Source organism: Carcharhinus amblyrhynchos, chromosome 27 (assembly GCF_965287045.1).
Source record: "Carcharhinus amblyrhynchos chromosome 27, sCarAmb.v2.hapA, whole genome shotgun sequence".
Lineage (NCBI taxonomy): Eukaryota > Metazoa > Chordata > Chondrichthyes > Carcharhiniformes > Carcharhinidae > Carcharhinus > Carcharhinus amblyrhynchos.
The window spans coordinates 14,165,194-14,186,073 of NC_137350.1; the positions used below are offsets into that span (position 1 = coordinate 14,165,194).

General features: G+C 40.0%; 1 protein-coding gene across 5 annotated transcripts in view; it reads right to left on the minus strand.

The window, feature by feature from the left end:
• Positions 1 to 20,880, minus strand: part of LOC145359057 (zinc finger protein 652-like) — a 70,475-nt gene that overhangs the window by 14,608 nt on the left and 34,987 nt on the right. For all 5 annotated transcript variants that reach the window (XM_080213421.1, XM_080213424.1, XM_080213420.1 and 2 more), the window contains one exon: positions 12,096 to 13,309. In XM_080213421.1, coding sequence (XP_080069547.1) covers positions 12,096 to 13,235 — 1,140 coding nt within the window. In that variant the 5' untranslated portion in view covers positions 13,236 to 13,309. The remainder of the gene's footprint in view (positions 1 to 12,095; positions 13,310 to 20,880) is intronic.

Here is a 20,880-nt window from a genome sequence, read left to right on the forward strand (position 1 = left end):
AAATGATCACTGAGGTTACTTAGCTACTTCTCAAATATATTTTCAGCTAGGCAGAAATGATAGGCTGTCATAACTTGTACACACTTGACCCAGAACTTTCAGTGGTACCCTATAACTAGCCAATTGTAGAGGCAGAGAAATAGGTCTCTCCACTACAACTCCCACTCTCAGACAGCTCATTTAAAATCCAGAAATCAATAGTACAAACAGATTATACTTTGCTACCTATATATTTAATATACAACCAGATTTAATTCTGGACATTCAGTGGAATAACATCCTTTCTAAGCACATACGAGGTCACTGACTTTAGATCCAAGATGACAAGTCAGTATTTCTTTACTCGTGAGAAACCAGACCTAGACAACAAATATAATCACTAAAAGCCAACTCAGTATAAAAATTAATTTATGAAAGCAAATTGAATTGAGTTTTACGTCAAGGGAACTGCAATACTAAAGGGGAGGAAGTTATGCACCGTTTGTACAGGGCTGTGGTCAAACCCCATTGGTAGAGAATGGTGTTCAGTTTTGAGCACACACTGCACCTCGAAGAATATCTTTGGCATTGGAAGGGAAATGATGCATATTCACCAGTGTTCAAAGGGGCACCAGGACAAAAGGATTAATTTATGAGGTAAGGATGTAAAATGTGGTTGTTTTCCCTTGGGGTTTAGGAAATGACTGATGATTTCTCCTCTTAAAAAGCTGTGGATGATCAGTAAATGGAATGAGTTAAAAATCAACCATGATCTAATTGAATGCAGAGCAAAGGGCTGAATGACCTACTCCTGTTTATATCATCTGAAATGAACCTTCATTTTTGCTAAATGAGTAATATGGGCTGATGACCAAATTATGCAACAGAAAATATATTTCCATGGATCAATTAAGTTACTTGATTCATATAAACATATGCCACGTGCTTTGAGTTCTGTGTAAACCTGAATTCACTCTTCTTACAAATCATATTTGATACCTTTATTTTGATCAATTGGGTCTCTGGCATACATCGATACCCAATATTATATTTTAGTTTCCAAGTCAAGGTACTGAGAAGTCGATACCCACCTGTGAAGTTTCCATTTGAACAATATGCACCAAACAACTTCACTTACATAATTCTAGATAGTTTAGGTGCATGTTGCCAAGATTTAGGATGCCCAAGAAGGCCAAAAGGTACTGCTGGAATTAAACCAGTTCAATCACAGGTATGTTTCCTGCTGCTAGCCCAACTTTGGTCACCCTACCCAATAGGAAGTGGTTATTTGGAGCTAAGTGGACCCCAGCCTTCAGCAACAGGTTCCAATTGTCAGCCAAGCAGTAACGTGGAGTTCTGTGGACTAGTTTGGCTCAGGTATCAAATTACCAAGTTTTCCGTGCAGGATTGACTTGGTTCGGAACTTCCCATCGTCAGTCGTGTCATCTTGGAGCCACTCGACCCTGCCAGGAGGATAGTCACTAGTCAGCCATTGGACAACTGAAACAGGGACAGCAGGTACCAAAAGCTCACCATGAACAAAATGGGTGAACACCACAATTCACCAGTGTGGGTGCATGCTTACTACCTTCTGACTGCAACATGTACACACCGTTTACTCATGGAAACTTAAATCTGCATTAGATTTTTCATTATTCATAAATGAAACAAGCACTTTCTAAAGTATAAATTTCATACATGAGATTAGTAAAGATACCAAAAGTACAAATGTGTGAAACCACATGCATGGGGAGATATTTCATCTTTAAAGTTTGCAATTTAATACTGCAAGTTGGATTCCTGTGCCATCTACAGGAAATATCCAGCAAGTTCAGAGGTATGGTATTTTTTTCTGTAAACAAGGCAAAACATTTAAATCACTTTTCGTGAGAGCGCATGAAAAGGGAAAATTGAAATACACAAGTTTTAAAGATCTACTTAACACTTTTAAAATATACAATACATTTTGGCCAAATTTGAACATTCAAAAAAAAAACAAATAAAATAGTTAATAAGTATAATAATTGCCAAAATTAAAATTTACCTTCATATTCTGATATTCCATTCTGCAGTGAAAGTTAATTCCGAGTAATAATTTACAAAATAACAGTATTTAAAAATTCTCTTGAAAATGCTGATGTGTGCTATGTTCACAATTCATGAATTAGACAAACACATTATCTAGTCCGATCCTGCATCAATGGAAGATGTTTGATCAAGGACTTTGTCTGCCTCATGGTTGTTGGAGAGCCCATAACACTACTGAACAGCAGGAATCTCTTCTGCTGTTCTGACCAATGTTCAAAAAGTTTTTAAAATATATTCATTCAAGAGATGTAGGCCCAGCTAGCGAGGCCAGCATTCACTGCCAATCCCTAATTGTCCACGAAGTGGTGGTGAACTGCCTACTTGAACTGCTGCAATCCACGGCTTTGTAAGTTTTAGCCTAAGAAGCCTTGGTGAATTGATGCAGTGCATCTTGTAGATCGTACACGCTCCTCCCATTGTGTGGCAGTGGTAAAGAGAGTGAATGTTTGTGGACAGCATGTCAATAAAGTAGGCTGCGTTGTCCTGGATGGTGTCAAGCATTTTGTCAGTGTTACTGGAACTGCACCTAATCAGGCATGAGGAGAATATTCCATCACAATTGACTTGTGCCTTGTAGATTGTAAACAGGTTTAGGGAGAGTCAGATGAGTTACTTGCCACAAGATTCCTAACCTCTGACCTGCTCTTGTAGCCACAGTATTTACATGGCTAGTCCTGTTAAGTTTTTCGTCAATGGTAACCCCCAGGATGTTGATAGTGGGGATTCAGTGACAGTGATGTCATTGAGTGTCAAGGGGTGATGGTTAGATTCTCTCTTGTTGAAGATGGTCATTGTCTGGCACTTACATGGTGCAAATATTACTTGCCACCTGTCAGCTCAAGCCTGGATAGTGAGTAGGCTTTGCTGCATCGGAGCACGGACTGATTCAGTCTCTGAAGAGTCACAAACGGTGGTGAATATTGCACAATTGAACATTGCCATTTCTGACCTTATTATGGAAGGAAGGTAATTGATGAAGCAACTAAAGATGGTTGAGCCTAGGATACTGGACTTCTGTATTGATATCCTGGAACTGAGATGATAGAGTCATATGAGTTGTTGGTCAATCAGTGAAGAGTTTTCCCGATGCCCATTGACTCCAGTTTTGCTACAGCTTCTTGTTGCCACACTTGGTCCATTACAGCCTTGGTTCAAGGGCAGTTATTCTCATCTCGCCTCTGGAATCCCATTTTGTCCATGCTTGAACCAAGGCTGTAATGAGGTCAGGTGCTGAGTGGCTGTGGTGAAATCAAACTGAGCATCAGTGAGCAGGTTATTGCTAAGCAAGTGCCACTTGATGACCCCCTTCCATTACTTTTCTAATGATCAAGAGTAGACTGATGAGGCAGTGATTGGCCAGGTTGCCTTGTCTTTTTTTGTGTGTACAGGACACATTGGGCAACTTTTCACATTTCAGCAATAACATTTACTTGCCATACAGGAGTATGCAGTAAAATATTATAATATTTTGTAATATTTGAAATAACTGCAGGTTGAAATAATTTTTTTTCTGATGGGAAAGCTCCTATAGTTTTTTTACATTGATTGTAACAGGAAAAACTAAGTCACTTGAAGTTACACTTTTTAGGAGTGCAACTATAATTTTAAAACAAGAAATTAATGTATAGGCATGACGAATTTTTGAATAGGGAGAAATTAAGAAATTCAAAAGTTTTGGCAAGGTGTCAGCATGGGATTATTTGGAGCAGATTTTGATCAGAGTATTGGTACATCATCATATTCCAGAATAATAGAAGTGGGAGGCAGCACAGCCAACTTCCTGGATGAGTATGAATAGTTGTAGGAGTATAGCATTAGAGGGATGGGGTTTAAAAGAGGGGGAAGAGATGGTCTTGCAAAATGGCACAGAATGAAACATGATAGCTGTATTAATGACCTGAGCTAGTAACTAGACCCAAGGCTTTTGAAGCACAATGCAAAGAAAAAAATTATGAGCAATAAACTCTTCCTAGTACAGTCATTGCTCAGGTCTTTTGGCAAACTTTCTCTAACTCATAACAGTATACAGAGTCATGGTTCAGTTGCTGTAACATAACAGACAAGCAATGATTACTACTTTCTCCTGGATTTGTCAGAATGTTTATTTGCATTTATTTTTTGCTTAAAATTAAAATATGCTATATACTGAAAAAATATTTAAATTGTTCACGACAGTAATCAGAATAAATTCTATAACAAAACTAGAAAAAAAAAATCGCTTGTTTTGTTCCAAAAATCAGAAGATAGACAAAGACTTGTATCAAGAATCCCTTCACTGGCCATGACTGATATAGAGTCAGAGGTTTACAGCATGGAAACAAGCCCTTCAGCCTAACTTGTCCATGACCATCCCTTTAACCTCTAAGCTAGTCCCAATTGCCCATGTTTGGCTCAAATCCCTCCATACCCATCTTACCCATGTAACTGTAAATGTTTTTTTAAAAGAGAAAATTGTATCTGCATCCACTACTACCTCTAGCAGTTTCTTCCAGATACTCACCATCCTCTGAAAAAAAAAAATGTCCCTCTGGACCTTTTTGTATCTCTCCCCCTAACCTTAAACTTATGCCCTCTAGTTTTAGACTCCCCTACCTTTGGAAAAAGATTTTGACCATCTAGCTGATCTATGCCCCTCATTATTTTATAGACCTCTATAAGATCACCCTTGAGCCTCCTATGCTCCAGAGAAAAAAGTCCCAGTCTATCTGGTTTCTCCTTATAACTCAAACCATTAAGGCCCAATAGCATCCTAGTAATTTTTTCTGCATTCTTTCCAGTTTAATAATATTCTTTCTGTAATAGGGTGACCAGAACTGTACACAGTGTTCCAAGTGTGGCCTTACCAATGTCTTGTACAACTTCAACAAGACGTCCCAACTCCTGTATTCAATATTCTGATCAAAAACCAAGCATGCCAAATTACTTCACCACTCTGTCCACCTGTGACTCCACTTTCAAGATGCTATGAATCTGTACCCCTAGACCTCTTTGTTCCACAACATTTCTATGAAGGCCAATAGATATATATTGCTGACATTAGTCTAAAACTGTGGTGTTGTGTGATCCTGTTATAGCAACTGCAGTCTAAAAGACAATTGGGTTTAGATTATCTCCTTTAATTCAATGTTAAAAAGGAGAAGTTTCAAAAGTAGGGGGGCAGGGGAAGAATGAGTCTTCCTAGAAATCTGCCAGGAGACAAGTCCACGAGATCTCATTAAATTTGCTCAAAGATAAAGTACTTTGACCTGCTTGTTTTGGAGAAAAGACTCAAGCTGAAACTTCTTCAAAGTCTGGTACCAGCTTTAGCATCTTGGTGCAAAAGGAGGCGGCAGTTGACCTTGCCGTTGGACAAACTCAGACATGCAGTCACATTTAGGGGAGGACAATCCCCAACAGGTGCGGCTATGCCAAGTCAGGAAAAAAAAATGAATTTGTGTTAACCATCAGAACGTTAGTGAGAATGGATTCCCAGTTCAAAGAAACAAAATCTAAGAGGGGTTTAAGACCACAGAATCACCAGAGGCTTCAGGAGGTCCATTTGATTATGCTTAGAGGGTTGAGTTTGTTTAGGCATGTAACTGCCTTCTGACCTCAATGTTGAGTTCAACAACTTTAGACAGGAAGCTTCCCCTCCTTCTTAAACCACCTTCCACTTTGAAATTTGTTAGTTGTTTTTCAGGTCCTTGGCCTGCCACCATCCCTTCACTGGTTACCTGTCCTTGGCAGTTCAGCTGCTTCCATTAATGCATTCTGCTTACCTCACCTTTTGCCACTTTTAGTACTTTCATCACATTAAAATAAAAGGGGGTGTTAATGTCCATGACAAATCAATATTTCCTGTGCCCTGACCTATCCCTGGTCTTCTATTCAGCCCCACTCCCTCTACCCTTTTTCCAACTATCTAATTCTTTACATTTCTGCCTTTCTTCAGTTCTATAGAAGGGTCATTTACATCTGAAATTTTAACTCTCTCCACACATGCTGCCAGATCAGCTATTTTTATCCAGCATTTTCTCTTGCAAATTTATGCCGCAATTCTTCCAAAAAAAACTAAGTGTTGAATTTGTAGGAAAATGAAGTAATTCACATTTTTTTTCAGTGGGAGTTCACACTACAATCTCCCACACTGTGCACTGCAGAGGTCATCAGCGAGAATACCATTCAAGTTCAGGGGGGCAGGGCCTATTCACACTGGAGAAGCTGAAACCAGCTGGCCTCTGCGCACGCGCAGTGGCACCGAAATGTCAACCTCTCAATCATTGGCCAGTTCAATTACTACTCAGCCCAGGACCCTTGTTGTGCTGCCCCCCCCATAACCCCGTCACATGGCTCGATCACATTCCCTTGTCCATTCGTGGACCACCCCCACCCTCCCCTGCTCCCTGCCACAGCCTACCCCAATCAACAGCCACCCCACCTTTCCCCCCCAGCAGTGAGAATCCCCCCCCACTGGCAGACCACCTGCCCCCACCCCTCCCAGATCACTGGCCTCCCTCCAGACCCTATCGATCACAATGGCAGAGTGGCAGTGGGACCCCCCAACCCCCCTGATTGCTCCATTGGCCCTACCCCCATGCCCAGTACCAAGGTGCCCCCAGGGTATTGCCAGGGTGATGCCCAGGGGGATACTCCCCACCAACCAACCAGGCCAGCTGGTTTCAGCTTCTCCAGTGTGAATAGGCCCTGCCCCCCTGAACTTGAATGGTATTCTCACTGGTGACCTCTGCAGTGCACAGTGTGGGAGATTGTAGTGTGAACTCCCACTGAAAAAAAATGTGAATTACTTCATTTTCCTACAAATTCAACGCTTAGTTTTTTTTGGAAGAATTGCTGCCTAAATTTGCAAGAGAAAATGCTGGATAAAAATAGCTGATCTGGCAGCATGTGTGAAGAGAGTTAAAATTTCTCTTCTCCCTTCACTCCAGCAGGGTCAGGCCTCTAGTTCCCTGAAGTGGGGAGCTACTGTAATCCCTGCTGGACTGAAACACTCTGGTGGGGTGAGAGGGGCTAGCGGGCCTGGAGAATTCAGTCCTGGGCCTGCTAATAGCATTTAAACAGTATATAAAATACTATTTACTGTTAGCCCCGCTTCCCAATTGATTTTTGGTGCTGTGCAGATGCTGCCAGAAATCTGGGCCTGGGAGACGCAAGCATGGCACAAATGCTCACAGGAACTCCGTGCAAGGGGATCAGGGGTCATGGGGAAAAAGGCAGGAGAAAAATATCAGCCTTGATTGGATGGCAGAGCTGACTCAATGGGCTGAGTGAACTAATTCTGTTCCTATGTCTTATGAATTGGTTGGTGTGCAATTCTTCCAGCCTGCTGCACTAAAATCTCAGCCTTGGTCTATGTTGATTTTAGTATGTTTACTACAGTAAAAATCTTAAAATGCGTGAAATCTTGTGTGATCTTCTGAATTGGTTACTGGAATATTCATCAAGAGAATGCTGAAAAATGAATCATAAACCCATTAGTTGAGAAATATGACAGTTTCTGCACTTGCAGAAATTTATGTTCGCTTTGCAAAACTGTTTTAATTGAACTTTTAGCTCCAGTGATGAACTGGTTTACAGGATAGGGAAAAGTATAACAAGCAAGAGAGCTGCAAATGCAGACAGAAAATAATGTAAATTAAGAGGAGAGATAAGGAAGGAAAACCAAGATTGGTATTTTGGAGCTGGTATGCTGTGTTCTTTTGGAGTTGAAAAATTCCAGTTGGCCAGGGCAAAAAAAAAGCAGGAGTAAGAAATGTATCTCCATCACAGCCAGCTCCTCTATAGGGCTCAGGAGAGGCAGATATCCTTGCCCACTGCCAGTTTTGCTCTGTTGCCTTCTCCTATGAGCCACCCTATCCTGCTATGATAGAACCGTAGTAATTGAATAACACTGCATTTGGGTAAAGTGCATGAGGTAGCTGAGCAGCAGGCAAGTGAAAGGGTGGACCTGAAGTATGTGAAGGTGAGGTATCTGAATATTCTGAGAGCTCTGTAGCAGTGGCAGCTGCTGAGTGATCAGAGTGTAGTGCTCTCAGCAGTTTGCAATACATTCAGGTTGGTGGTGTGTTGGGTAGGAGATACAGAAAGAGCACTCACCTGACTTTAACTATTCGAGGGCCAAATCTTCAGGTCCAGATTTTGAGACTTCACCACACTAGCCACCTGTTCCCACTCTCTTCTGTGGGATGCCCAAGGGTCTCCTGGTCTTGCCGAGCCATAGTATAATGTTTTCTGCCTATTGTCACCTCTAATGCCTCTAGGACCACATCAGTCACTTTGGAACCCACTCTTTGCCCTGGTGCTCCATTATTTAATCACATAAATTAAAGTAATATTATTCTCTGAAACTTCTCTTTAAGAGGGACAGCTGCCTTTAAGAGGAGCGTGCTGGCTAACCATATGCTAATCAGTAATCTGTAAACTGTCTGTACTTTATATGCTCTGTCTGAGGCCAGAACTCTCCATTCACTTGATATCCACATCATAACCACATGCTGTCAGCACAGTTCTGTTCAGTCTCCTGCTAAGCGCAGGGCCAGCTAGCAGCGGCATAGAACAAGTCAGCAGCAAGGAAGCCGCTCTGTCCTGTGCTACAATCAGATATATAATGTAGAAGCACCCAGCTTAGGTGTAGCCCACCTCCATTGAAGCCATTCTGGAGAGGGTGCAAATTGCAAACCTGGGTCCAATAAAAACAGTGAACAAATTTTTACCTCCTGATGTTTAACAAGATGCAGGACTAAGCAAGTGTTCTTTGAAAGCCAACACAGGCATAATGGGCTGAATAACCTTCCTCAATACTTTTGAGTTCAAGATAGCTGCCAACACTGAGGTGAAGTGTTCAGATTTGTCACCTGGCTCCTGAGTGAGTGAAAAAAGGTCAGATGAGATATTCCAGGAATAACATTTGGCAAAGGTGGTTGGGGGTGTGACAGGCAGAAGTATCGTCAGAGGAATTCCCAGTACCATATGCAGTGGTTGGTATGCTTCTTGGAAGCCAGTTTGGAGTAGTGTCGATGAAAGCAGGGAATTTTTCAAATTCCAAGGCTGGCATGACGTAGGGAGACATGCCAAAAGTAAATTAGAAAGGAGTGTGTTTCTCATAACTAAAGGTAGTAGGAAGCAAGTACATGATAAGAAAATTATCACAAACATTTTCTATTTATTCTTGGGACTAGAGTGTAATGTTGGGGAAGCCAGGATTTATTGGCATCTCTGGTTGGTCTTGAGAAAGTTGTAGCCTTCATAAATCACTGTTTCCCATGTGGGAAATAGTGAAATTATCAGAAATCTATAAAATTGAAATATTTTCTGTTGATTATATATTAAAAAACAGTGGGAAATGTAAATTACATAAAGACACAGACAGCTTGGCTATGTTAATAGAACTAGTGCCTTTGATACGTTGACAAGCTTAGCAAATACTGCATGTTGATGAAAATGGGGAACAGAACATGAATATTTTCTTATGAATTTAAGTTAACAAAATTAATTGTTGAACTTGAGATGAAAACAAAATAACAAACCTGTAACAAGATTAGCAGGCGTCTAGAAGAAGAAGAAGATGCGATTTCCCCAATAATCAGGTAAGCAGGGGTTTAGAGAAATTGAGGTGTGAATTGTCATATCAGAAAAGCTGTTTACCAGTGGGGCAATACAAAGGCAAGGAATTGAGAGAGGTAGACAACCAAATCCACAGGGTGGAATATCAAAAATAAACTGAATAGTAAGAGACACAATTCTGTGCCTTCACTGAACAAAGAAAAAATGCTTTCCCAGACTTGATCATCTTAAGCTGTATTGCGGGACAACTATTAGCTAGATTTGACTTGGAAGGTTTTTGAGAACAGGGATATCTCAATAAGTGAGTTCACTGAATGTGGGTATACTGGGGAAATGTGAGATAACTTCAAATAAAATGGTGGTTTATAGTTATTAATATACTTAAGTGTCATAGTGCATATTAGTCTTATTGTGTGTGTTACTTTTACATTGATAAATACTATTTATTAACTGTTTACACAACAGTTGGATTGTACAACCTCACTGGGTTGTACAAGGTACAATTTGCATAATACTCAGCAGTAATCCAGGCCAAGTACAGAGTATAAAGCAGATATTCTCAGCTATCCTTACTAAATACCAAAATAATAATCAAATACTCACTTCCTTAAATGATTAAAAATCAACATGTTATTATTGAATGATCAGCATTCAAATTTATGCATAAAATTGGATTAATGAAGTTGCTTTGTGTATTTAGTTCCCTCAACATTGTTATGTTTCCTTGTAAGAAATGCTTTTGGTCTGTACTTTTAATCTTGCCTGAAAAAAATGTTGCATTTCCAGCCTTGTTTTATGTCAAAGCATAATGTAACTAACGTAACTATTGCACAGGAAATAAATTTAGAAAATGTATTTTATTTAGACAATTAGCATGTGTAAAGCTGGTCATAAAAATCCAAATATTCAATGAATGTAAAAGGGTTCTGAGGAATTTATGTTTTAACTTAAGATGAGGTGATGAACATATGCAGTTTGTTTTCTCCTGACACCTTCAATTTTTTTTCAAAGTAGTGAAGATCAGCACTTCACACTGGTTTACAAGACAATGGAGATAAAAATTCAAATTCATTAAAAAGAAAATGGACAAGAATTGTATTTAATTCTTCAACATCCTCATGAGAACAGCAGGAGATAGGGAAAGAGCTTGAGGGAGAAACAGTGATGGATTTTCCATTTTAAAACAACTTCCCATAAATAGACCTCAAAATTTGTGATGAAAATGTTAGATCTGAGCAACAGAAATATTTGTAATGTTCAGGACACCATGCAATTAGTATGAGAACTGAACTTTAATCATAACCTGTTGTGATTATCTGAATGGAAATGCTATCAAAAGGAAGACAAGATACCAGTTTTAAAAAAAAAGGACCAATTAGCAATTCACTTTTACTTCTAGCTGATTGGTTCCTAGAGCTATCACAATCACAACAACCGTTACCATGATTTTGCTAGACTTGTATCTTGCCAGTCCTTTGTAACAGTCATTTCTTTTTTCAGGGTGAATATCTTAAGTGCATTGAAGTTCGTTTTTAAAAGTTACATATTGGTGCCCAACAATGAAAGCTACAGTATAACTGAATAATCAAAGAGGATATTGCTTCAACGTGCACAAAGTTCTCTCAGTTATATCCATTTATCAAATGATAAAACCAATCTAATGTCCTTTACTTCGACATTCATATCAGGCCAATTTTAAACTTAACTACCTTTCCACTATTGAAAAGTACTCATTGAAACAAACACAAAAAAAATTTTGCTTTAGCGTGAGCAACTGCTGTGATGCAATGAAATCCCTTGTATCAGGAAATTTCTTATATCCACTAACTACAACAAAATAGAAAGGAATAATGCAACTATGGTTTCCATTCTACTGAAATCTTCACTTCATCTCAGCTATGGGACTAATTGGTTTGTGGCAGCTGGGTTTCATTGTGGAGGGTGGGCAGGGAAAAAAGAGAAATCAATTGGTTATTGCACACCTCAAGGGCAATTAACTAACACCACCACATGGATCACAGCAGAGAATCAATAATCAAGCAAGTCGATCTCCCAGACTAGGATAGAGTCAGTGATCTTGGGTACCTGATGAGGTTTAACTGAAGTGTCGCCAGATGCAATTTTTTAAAACCATCTTGGTCTTTTGGCTAAGGTGAAGCGCCAGATTAAGCTAAGATGGGATGCAACGCCCCATCTCGTCAGCTTGGATCGTACTCGTCCCATAGGGATATGGAAATGGATTCAATAGGATTTGAATTTTGTTTTGGAAATAGATAGTCCGGAAGCAGGCTGCTTAACTTGGCTGCCAGGCAGGGAAAATCCTGCAAGCTTAAAATGACAAAAGGTGAGCATGTGTCTTCAATCGGAAACAGAACCTGAAAAGAAATTGTCTTGTTTCTGACAGACGATCTACTTCATAATAAAAATGCAAGATGTACTTTATCAATTAATACAAAGCTGTAGCCTACCTGAATATTTTTTTCACACTCTGTTTGTTGATGAAGGACAAGTTCACTTTCTAGCACAAATTTTTTCCCACACTTATCACAGATCTGCATTCGACTGTGAGTGACATTCATATGCTTTTCAAGATACCAGCGATTATTGAAGACTCTGGGACATTTCTCACAGGTGAGATTCTGTTTTTCTTCAATCTGCTTTTCTTTTTGATTTGGAACTTTGGGGTTTTTACTTTGTCTCTTTCTCTGCTTAGACATACTAATCTTTGCACTCGCCCTTGAGGGAGTTGCTTCTGCTGCCCCAATTCTGCTAGTTCCCTTGTTTTTTCCATGTTTGATATAGTCTTCTATTTCTTCTTCATCTTGTTCATCATCTTCAGTGTCAATGTCATCAACCTCATCATCCCCTTCTTCATCATCGCCATCGCTGGAGTCAACCGTGGCAGTCTTCTCAGACTGTGAAGATACACCTTCTGTCCCTTTTGAAACATTCAAAGTCTGATTATTAAGATTTACCTCAACAATGATTTGTTCTTGGTTATAGGATCGTTGGCCATCTGAGTCATTAGAGTCTTCTGCATCTCCTTCCATTCTACAAACATCCTCAGCTTGCTTATTTTCTTCATAATATGCTTGGTCTCTTGTTTTTAAATGTCGTTTTGCCATTGTATCTTCCACTTTTACCAAATATGGTTTAGTCCCTTCTCTTGGATAAATCTTGGTAGATAAATCAAGTTCTTTGTCAGCATTACAATAAAATGAAGGCGAGATCTGAGAGCACTGTTTTCCCTCCTGGGCCATCCCAGAAACGTGCAAAGCACAACTCTCAATCAGATTCTTGCAAGCGTTGGCAATATGACTCATCTGAAAGACCCTGACTATATTTACCACCTCCTGTACATCATATGGAATCACATCAAGTCTAGATGCATAAATAAAGCATAATATCTGATTGAAACTTTTCAATGCAAGAATCTCAGTAATTTGTTCAAATTGCTGCAAACACTTAGTCCGTACGAAGAGTAATAGAAAGAACCAGCTAAATCCTATTTTGTTAGCAACAAACAGCTGCTTTTGTTTTATCACTATAATGTCGTCATCACAGAAGTGAGGCCCAAACATGCACTGCTCTCTTCGTTCATCAAACATGTGCAATGAAAACAGGCATTCTCCTGTACAGTGTTCTCCAACAAAACGTTGATGGCAGTCTTTCCAATCTTTAGCTGTAAGAAGAAGAAGAAGAAATAAATGTTACTACCTGTAAATCATCAAGTTTAATACATCTGGAAGTTTGACAATAACCAAGAAAGCATAAAAGCAACATAATTAGAATAATGTACAAGTGAATGAATAATTGAAATTACAGCACACATCTGCTAACAATGCACAGCCCAAATCTTCAGCTTGTTTCATGATCAGAACTGCCAAACTTCTCCTGTAATTCAGTTTTATTAATTTTTTTAGAATAATTTGCAAAAAAAAATTTACAATTATAGCCACAGGACAATGGATTCCACAGTCATTCTGAAGTTTCCCAATTTAACACCGATTTACATTAACAATTAATTCAGCACATTCTCCTCCCCATGTCTGAAAGGGTTTCCTCCCACAGTCCAAGGATGTACAAGTTAGGTTTTTGTCCATGCCAAATTGCCACTTAGTGTCAGGGGAACTAGCATGGTAAATACATGGGGTTATGGGTGGGTGCAGACTTGATGGGCTGAATGGCCTCCTTCTGCATTGTAGGGAATCTGTGGAATTCCTTAGAAGATTAATAAAATAATACATTCATCTTGCACCACAAAAATCTGAAGTTTAGATCTCAAAAACTACAATGAAGCTCATGGATCTCAAAGACAGTGGTTAGCTAATTTGACTGTATCATGCATAGAATTTCCCTCTGGTATTCAACAGATTAACTCAACGTATTTTAAAAGAATTCAAGTATTTTTCTATGAACTAAACTTTACTGTAAATAAACATGTTGTGGGGACTTTAGCACTTACTTTATCCATTTACATTAGGAATCATACAAAAATATACCAATAGGAAGGTCAAGTTGTCACCAAAAGTAAAAATTCTGACCCATGCGTTCTTTAAATAAAATGAGAATTTTTGTGAGGATACTAATAGTTACAAATAAAGGTGGGATACATGAAATTAAGATGCAGGTCAGCCAACAATAGTGAAAGGGTACAGATTTGACGAACTGAATAGCCAGCACCTTTTCCTATATAAAATAAGGTTGCATTTTTGATACTCTTACATTTTCTAACGTCTTCTGAAACTGGAAATTTTGAAGTAGAAAAATACATTGAATTGCAAGAGGGCGACATGGTGGCACAGTGTTAACACTGTTGCCTTACAGCGCCAGGGACCCGGGTTCAATTCCCAGCTTGGATCGCTGTTGAGTTTGCACATTCTTCCCTGTCTGCATGGGTTTCCTCCAGGTGCTCTGGTTTCTTCCCACAATTCAAAGGTTTGAGGATTAGATGGATTGGCCATGCTAAATTGCCCCTTAGTGTCAGCTAAGGTAAATGCATGGGGTTATGGAGATAGAGCCTGGATGGGATTGTGGTCAGTGCAGACCCGATGGGCCAAATGACCTACTTCTGCATTACAGGATTCTATGATTTCTATAAAGCTGCAAAATTCCTCAATCAGCTGTTTATAAATTATGTACATCTAGTGCAAAACTGAAAGATGTATCCACAGGTGTCCAAAATGTTATCAGCCCAGATGACCTCCATGCAATTCCTTCTGAGTGAGCCAAAGGTCAGATACAGGGGCAGAAGAGTTCAAATCCCACCACTGCAGTCTGAGATTTGATTTTTTTTCCAGAAACAGTTAGTTGTTCAACTAGTTCAGGAATATTCTTAGGCAACCTGTTATTTCACTGTCTAACCAAAGTGAAAAATCCAGTCCCACATCAGGGTGGTTGACTTTAACAGTCTTCCTGAAATGGCCTAGTAAGCCACTGTTGTCAAACTGCTATTAAGACTGCAAATGATTCAAGGGTAGCGCAATAACCTGCTTTTCAGAGCAACCAGCGATCAATCTTCCTAAAAGAATACAGAATCCCTGTGCGCAAGTCAACTTCTTGAAGAAAAATTCTATGTGCATGAACAACTTATAGGAGCTCTCGGATAAATTAATTCAAATTCAAAAAAAGGAACACTGATTGAGCCTTATCAGTGATAGCTATATCCGGTGAATTAAATTTCAACAATCAGAATTAAAAACCCTATGGTCTTGTTTAAAAATCTTCACAAAAGCCATCTTCTCAATCTGGCCTCAAGTATCCCATGGAAAGCCTTACATCCATAACTCAGCATCTGTTCCTTTTATTTTTGTAAATGCCTTGGGACGCCTTGTGCTGCACATAAGAGGCGTGATATAAATGCATACTGCTGTTATTGGTGATTAAATTGTCTAGGATTTTTTTCCATAAAAGTACATTACTTGGTGGGGTATTGCAATTGATTACTGCACATTAAGAGGCCATTAGGCTCATCATGTCTGCACTGGCTCTCAATGAGCATTTCACCTACTGCCACTCTCCTGTCTTCTTCTTGTAACCCTGGACACTGTTTGATACTTATCTAATTCCCTCTTGAACATCTCAATCACATGCTCAGACAGTGCATTCCAGACCCTAACTACTTGCTGTGAGAAAAAGTTCTCTCAATATCTTTGCTTTATTTCACCGATTGATCTCAAGTCTGTGCCACTGGTTCTCAATCCTCTCTCTGATGGACGCAGTTCCTCCCCATCTATCCTGTCCAAGCCCTTGAGATTTTGAATACTTCTATCAAATCTCCTTCCAATCTTTTTCTTCAAGGAAAAAATATCCCAACTTCTCTATCTATCTTCATAATGCAAGTTTTTCACCCCTGGAATCATTTGCATGAACCTCTTTTATACTCGTCACAAAGTCTTCACAGCCTTGATAAAATGTGGTGCCCTGAACTGTACATAGTACTCCGGCGGAGGCCTTATACAAGTTCAACATAACCTCCTTGCTCCTGCTCTATATCCCTATTAAAGTTAAGGATACTGTATGCTTTATTAACTAGTCACTCAACCCGTCATGCCACTTTTGATGACTGATGCACAGACACTCAGGTCCCTTTGCTCCCATATGTTTTTAAATTTGTACCATTTACTACTGTCACTCCATGTACTTCCTATCAAAATTTATCATCTTATTTCTACATATTGAACTTCATCTGCCACCTATCCTCCAACTTGCTTATGTCTTTTTGAAGTTCTATGCTGTCAGCACCATTTGCAACTCATCACATACTGAAGCAGTGTTCAAATGCAGCAAGACATAGGCGACATTCAGGCTTAATAAATTACATTTATGCTACTAGTGCCCCAGGAAGTTTTACAGGAAAGAATCCAGCCATCTCCCCTTGATATTACTTTTGCTGAATCCACCAGCATATTGGGCATTACCATTGACCAGAAACAGAACTGGACCAGTCATATCAATACTTAACTGCAAGAACAGGTCAGATGCAGACAATTCTGCAACAAGTAACTCAAGTCCCCAAAGACTGTCCACCATCTACAAGACACAAATCAGGATTGTGCTGTAATATTCTCCACTCACCTGGAGGAGTGCAATTCCAACAATATTCAAGAAGTTCAACACCATTCAGGACAAAACTTGATTGCCACCCTGCTACTATCTTCAACGTTTACTCCCGTTACCACTGATCCACAGTGGCACAGACTGTACCATATACAAGATGCACTGTAGCAGCTCAGCAAGGCTCCTTCAACAGCAACTTTCAAACATGCTATCTCTACCACCTCGAAGGCAAGCAGATGCATGAGATCATCACCAAGTTCCCCTCCAAGTCACACGCCCATCTTGGCTTGGAATCATAATGTCATGATTCTGTGCCTTTAAGAAATGTATTTGTCATTTTTTTTTGTCAGGGGACTGTTTTATACATCAACACTGATTGCGGTGCCGATTGTCTACTACCCGCAGCCCACATGCTGAACATGCAGCTTATTGGGGTTATTTGTTTTAATGAGTTAATGTAGTTTTGATATTTTTTGGACTGTCGCCTGGGGTTTCAGAGTCAGGTTTAATTAGGTTGATTGACATGAGAAAGTTACGTGAATGGGCAAAGTTAATCTGCAGAGTGACAAGCAAGCAGTTGTCTGCTGGGATCTGCCAAGGCAAGTTGTTTTCTCCCTCTCTCTGGAGTTCTGCCATTTGAAGACAGATAGGTATGTCTCTGGAGGCTGCTGTCAGAGAGTCAGAAGACAAGTGTCTCTTTTTCTCTGTCCAGAGGTGTTAAAAGGCTGGAAGACTAGCAATTTACATAAGCCTTTATGTTTTGCTAACTGATGCTGAAGAGAACTTTACATCTATGGGGAATATTGCTTAAACTGGAAATAATAGAGATAGTTAGCACTTAAAAATTATACCTCGTCATGTTTAAGTATCTCAAAATTGATAAAAGTTGCGCTAATTCCTTTTGATTATAGTCAAACTGTATTGTTAAATAAAGTTTGTTTTAATAAAAGCTTCTTAGTGGGTCAATAGAATCACACCTGAAGCAAAACACCTTATGCCCGCACTAATGTCAAATAAAAAGTTGGGGTCTAGGCCAATTTCATAACATACCTTGGAGTTTCTAATCTGGTTCTGAACAATTGTTATTCCATCACTGTTGTTGAGTCAAAATCCTGGAATTCCTTTCCCAATAGCACAGTGGGTGTATCTATGTCATATGGTCTGTAGTGTTTCAAGAAAATGGTTCACTACAATCTTCCCAAGTGCAATAAATGCTGGCTTAGCCAGTTATGCCTGCATTCTATGAGAGAATAGAAAATTCAGGACAAACTAAGGCAGTGCGCTAACACTATCAAAAGAAATCAGCTTGAGTTGGGCAAAGACATTTGAACTCAATGCTAAAATATTGGGAAAAAACGTTAGGCAAATTGCAATTTTATATAAAACCTGTGTGTTAATTATAAATCAGTTGCCTAAGAATTAACCTACTTCTGTCATGAGAGGAACTGCAGTTTGGTTTTGAGATGATAACAATCAAACTTGGAAGATATGCCTACAAGTTAATTGACAGAAAGCTAGTTTGTTTTTGTCAATACACCAGAAACAGAGTTTTACAGCACAGAAAGAGACCGTTAAAATCTGTGTACTCTATTCTAATCCTATTTTCCAGCACTTGATCCATAGCCTTGTATGCTATGGCATTTCAAGTGCTCATCTAAATGCTGCGAGGGTCCCCACTTCAACCAGCCTCTCAGACAGTGAGTTCCAGATTTCCATCATCCTCAGGGTGAAAGGCATTTCCTCATATCCCCTCAAAATCTCCTGCCCTTTCCTTAAATCTATACCAGCTGGTTATTGACCCCCTCTACTAAAAGGAAATGTTTCTTCCTATCTACCCTTTCAATGTCCCTCATAATTTTGTACACCTCAATCAGGTCCCCTCTCTGCTCCAAAGTACACAACCCCAACCTAACCAGCCTCTTTTCGTAGCCAAAATGTTTCAGCCCATCTTGTGAATCTCAACTGCACCCTTTCGAGTGCAAGCACATCCTTCCAGAGTGTTGACCTGAACTGAACATAGTACTCTAACTATGGCCTGATGAAAGATTTATACAGCTCCATAATAATCTCCTGTTCTTGTATTCCATAACATGGCTATATAAAAGGCAAGTATCCCATATGTCTTCTTAAACACCTTATCCCCCTCACCCTCTGAACTAGTGTCCTATCATTCATTGTATATTCTCGTACCCTGATTGTCCAATTCAATCATCTCACACTATTCAGGGTTAAATTCCATTTGCCATTGTCTGCTCGTCTAGTCTATATCTTCCTATAATCTTAGGCTTTCCCCCTCACTCTTTATCACATACCAACATGTGTGTCATCTGCACACTTACCGATTATACCTCCGACGTTCATGTCTAGATCATTAATATACACTCCAACTGCAAGGGACCAGCCAGCACTGATCACTGCAATACATCACTGGACACAAGCTTCCAGTTATAAGTGTAAGCTTCGCGAATCCTCCTCTGCCTCCTGTCACTAAATCAATTTTGGATCCAATTTGCAAACTGCCCTGGATCCCAAGGGCTCCTAACTTCATCAGTCTCCCATGCAGGACCTTGTCAAAAACCTTACTGAAGTCAGTGCAGACTACATCAACTGCACGGTCCTCACTTAGTTACCTCTTTAAAAAATTCAGTCCGATTTGATAGACATGATCTCCCCCTGACAAAGTCTTGCCAACTATCCCCGATTAATCCTTGCCTCCATAACTGGAGATTAATTCTCTCCCTCAAATTTTTTCTCAATTATTTCCCTACACCTCTATTGGCCTGTAATTACCTGTTTTTTTTTCCCCCTCTACTTCCCTTCTTGAATAATGGTATCATATTAGCTTTCCTCCAGTCTGTTACCTCTCCTGTGGCTAGAGAGGATTGAAAATTAGTATCACAGCCCTTGCAATCTCCTCCCTTGCCTCACACTGCAGCCGACGATAGATCTCATCTGGGCCTAGGGATTTATCCATTTTTAAAAACGAAGAACAGTACAGCAAAGGAACAGGCCCTTCGGCCCATCAAGTCTGTGCAGCTACCTCTCTAATCTAATATTTTCTTGCCTCTATGTGGCCCAATCCCCTCTATTCTCTGCCTATTTATGCATCAATCCAGATGCTTCTTGAATGTTGTTATAGAATCTACTTCCACTACCTCCTCCAGCAGGACGTTCTCGACATTCAACACCATCTCTGAGCAACTTGGCCCTTACATTGCCTTTAAAATTTCCTCCCTCTCACTTTCAACCTACGCCCCCAAGTAATTGACCCTTCGACCCTGGGAAAAAGACTCTGACTATCCACATGGCATGGTGGCACAGTGGCTAGCATTGCTGCTTGTGAGGGAGCAATGCTCCTTCACAGGCACCAGGGACCTGGGTTTGATTCCTGGCTTGGGTCACTGTCTGTGTGGGGTTTGCACATTCTCCCTGTGTCTGTGTGGGTTTCCTCCAGGTGCTCCAATTTCCTCCCACAGTCCAAAGATGTGCAGGTTAGGTGAATTGGCCACACTAAATTCTCCCTCAGTGTACCTGAACAGGCACCGGAGTGTGGCGACTAGGGGGTTTTCACAGTAATTTTATTACAGTGTGAATGTAAAGTCCATGTATACAATATCCACTGGTCTTCCCTGGTCAATTTTTCTTGTCACTTCCCCAAAAGAACTCAACTTTGAGAGACACAACCTCCCCTTCACAATATCATGCTGCCTAAAGTCTCTTCCAGATGTCAGTACATCATGCCCCTAAGAATCTTTGCCAATAATTTCCCTACTACTGGTTTAAGATTCACAGGACTGTTAAGTTCCCAGATTGTCTCTTCCAGCCTTCTTAAAACAGAGAAGGAATGTTAGCTGCTCTCCAATCCTCTGGTACCTTGCCTATGATTAAGGAGGATCAAAAGATTTAGATCACGACCTCAGCAAATTCTTCCCTTGCCTCTATTCGGGGAGAGACCCTATCAAGCCTTGGGGACTTGTCCACCTTAAATGTTTTTCAAACCCAAAATACCTCTCTTTATCTCAACATCCACCACATCCTTCTTCTTTGTGAATACTGATACAAAGTACTCATTAAAAAGAACCTCACCCACCTCATTTGCTCCATATACAAATTCCCTCCAGTGTCCTTGAGGGACCTACCCTTTCCTTAGTACCCTGTTCCTCCTGACAAACATAAAAAGCATTGGGAGTCTCC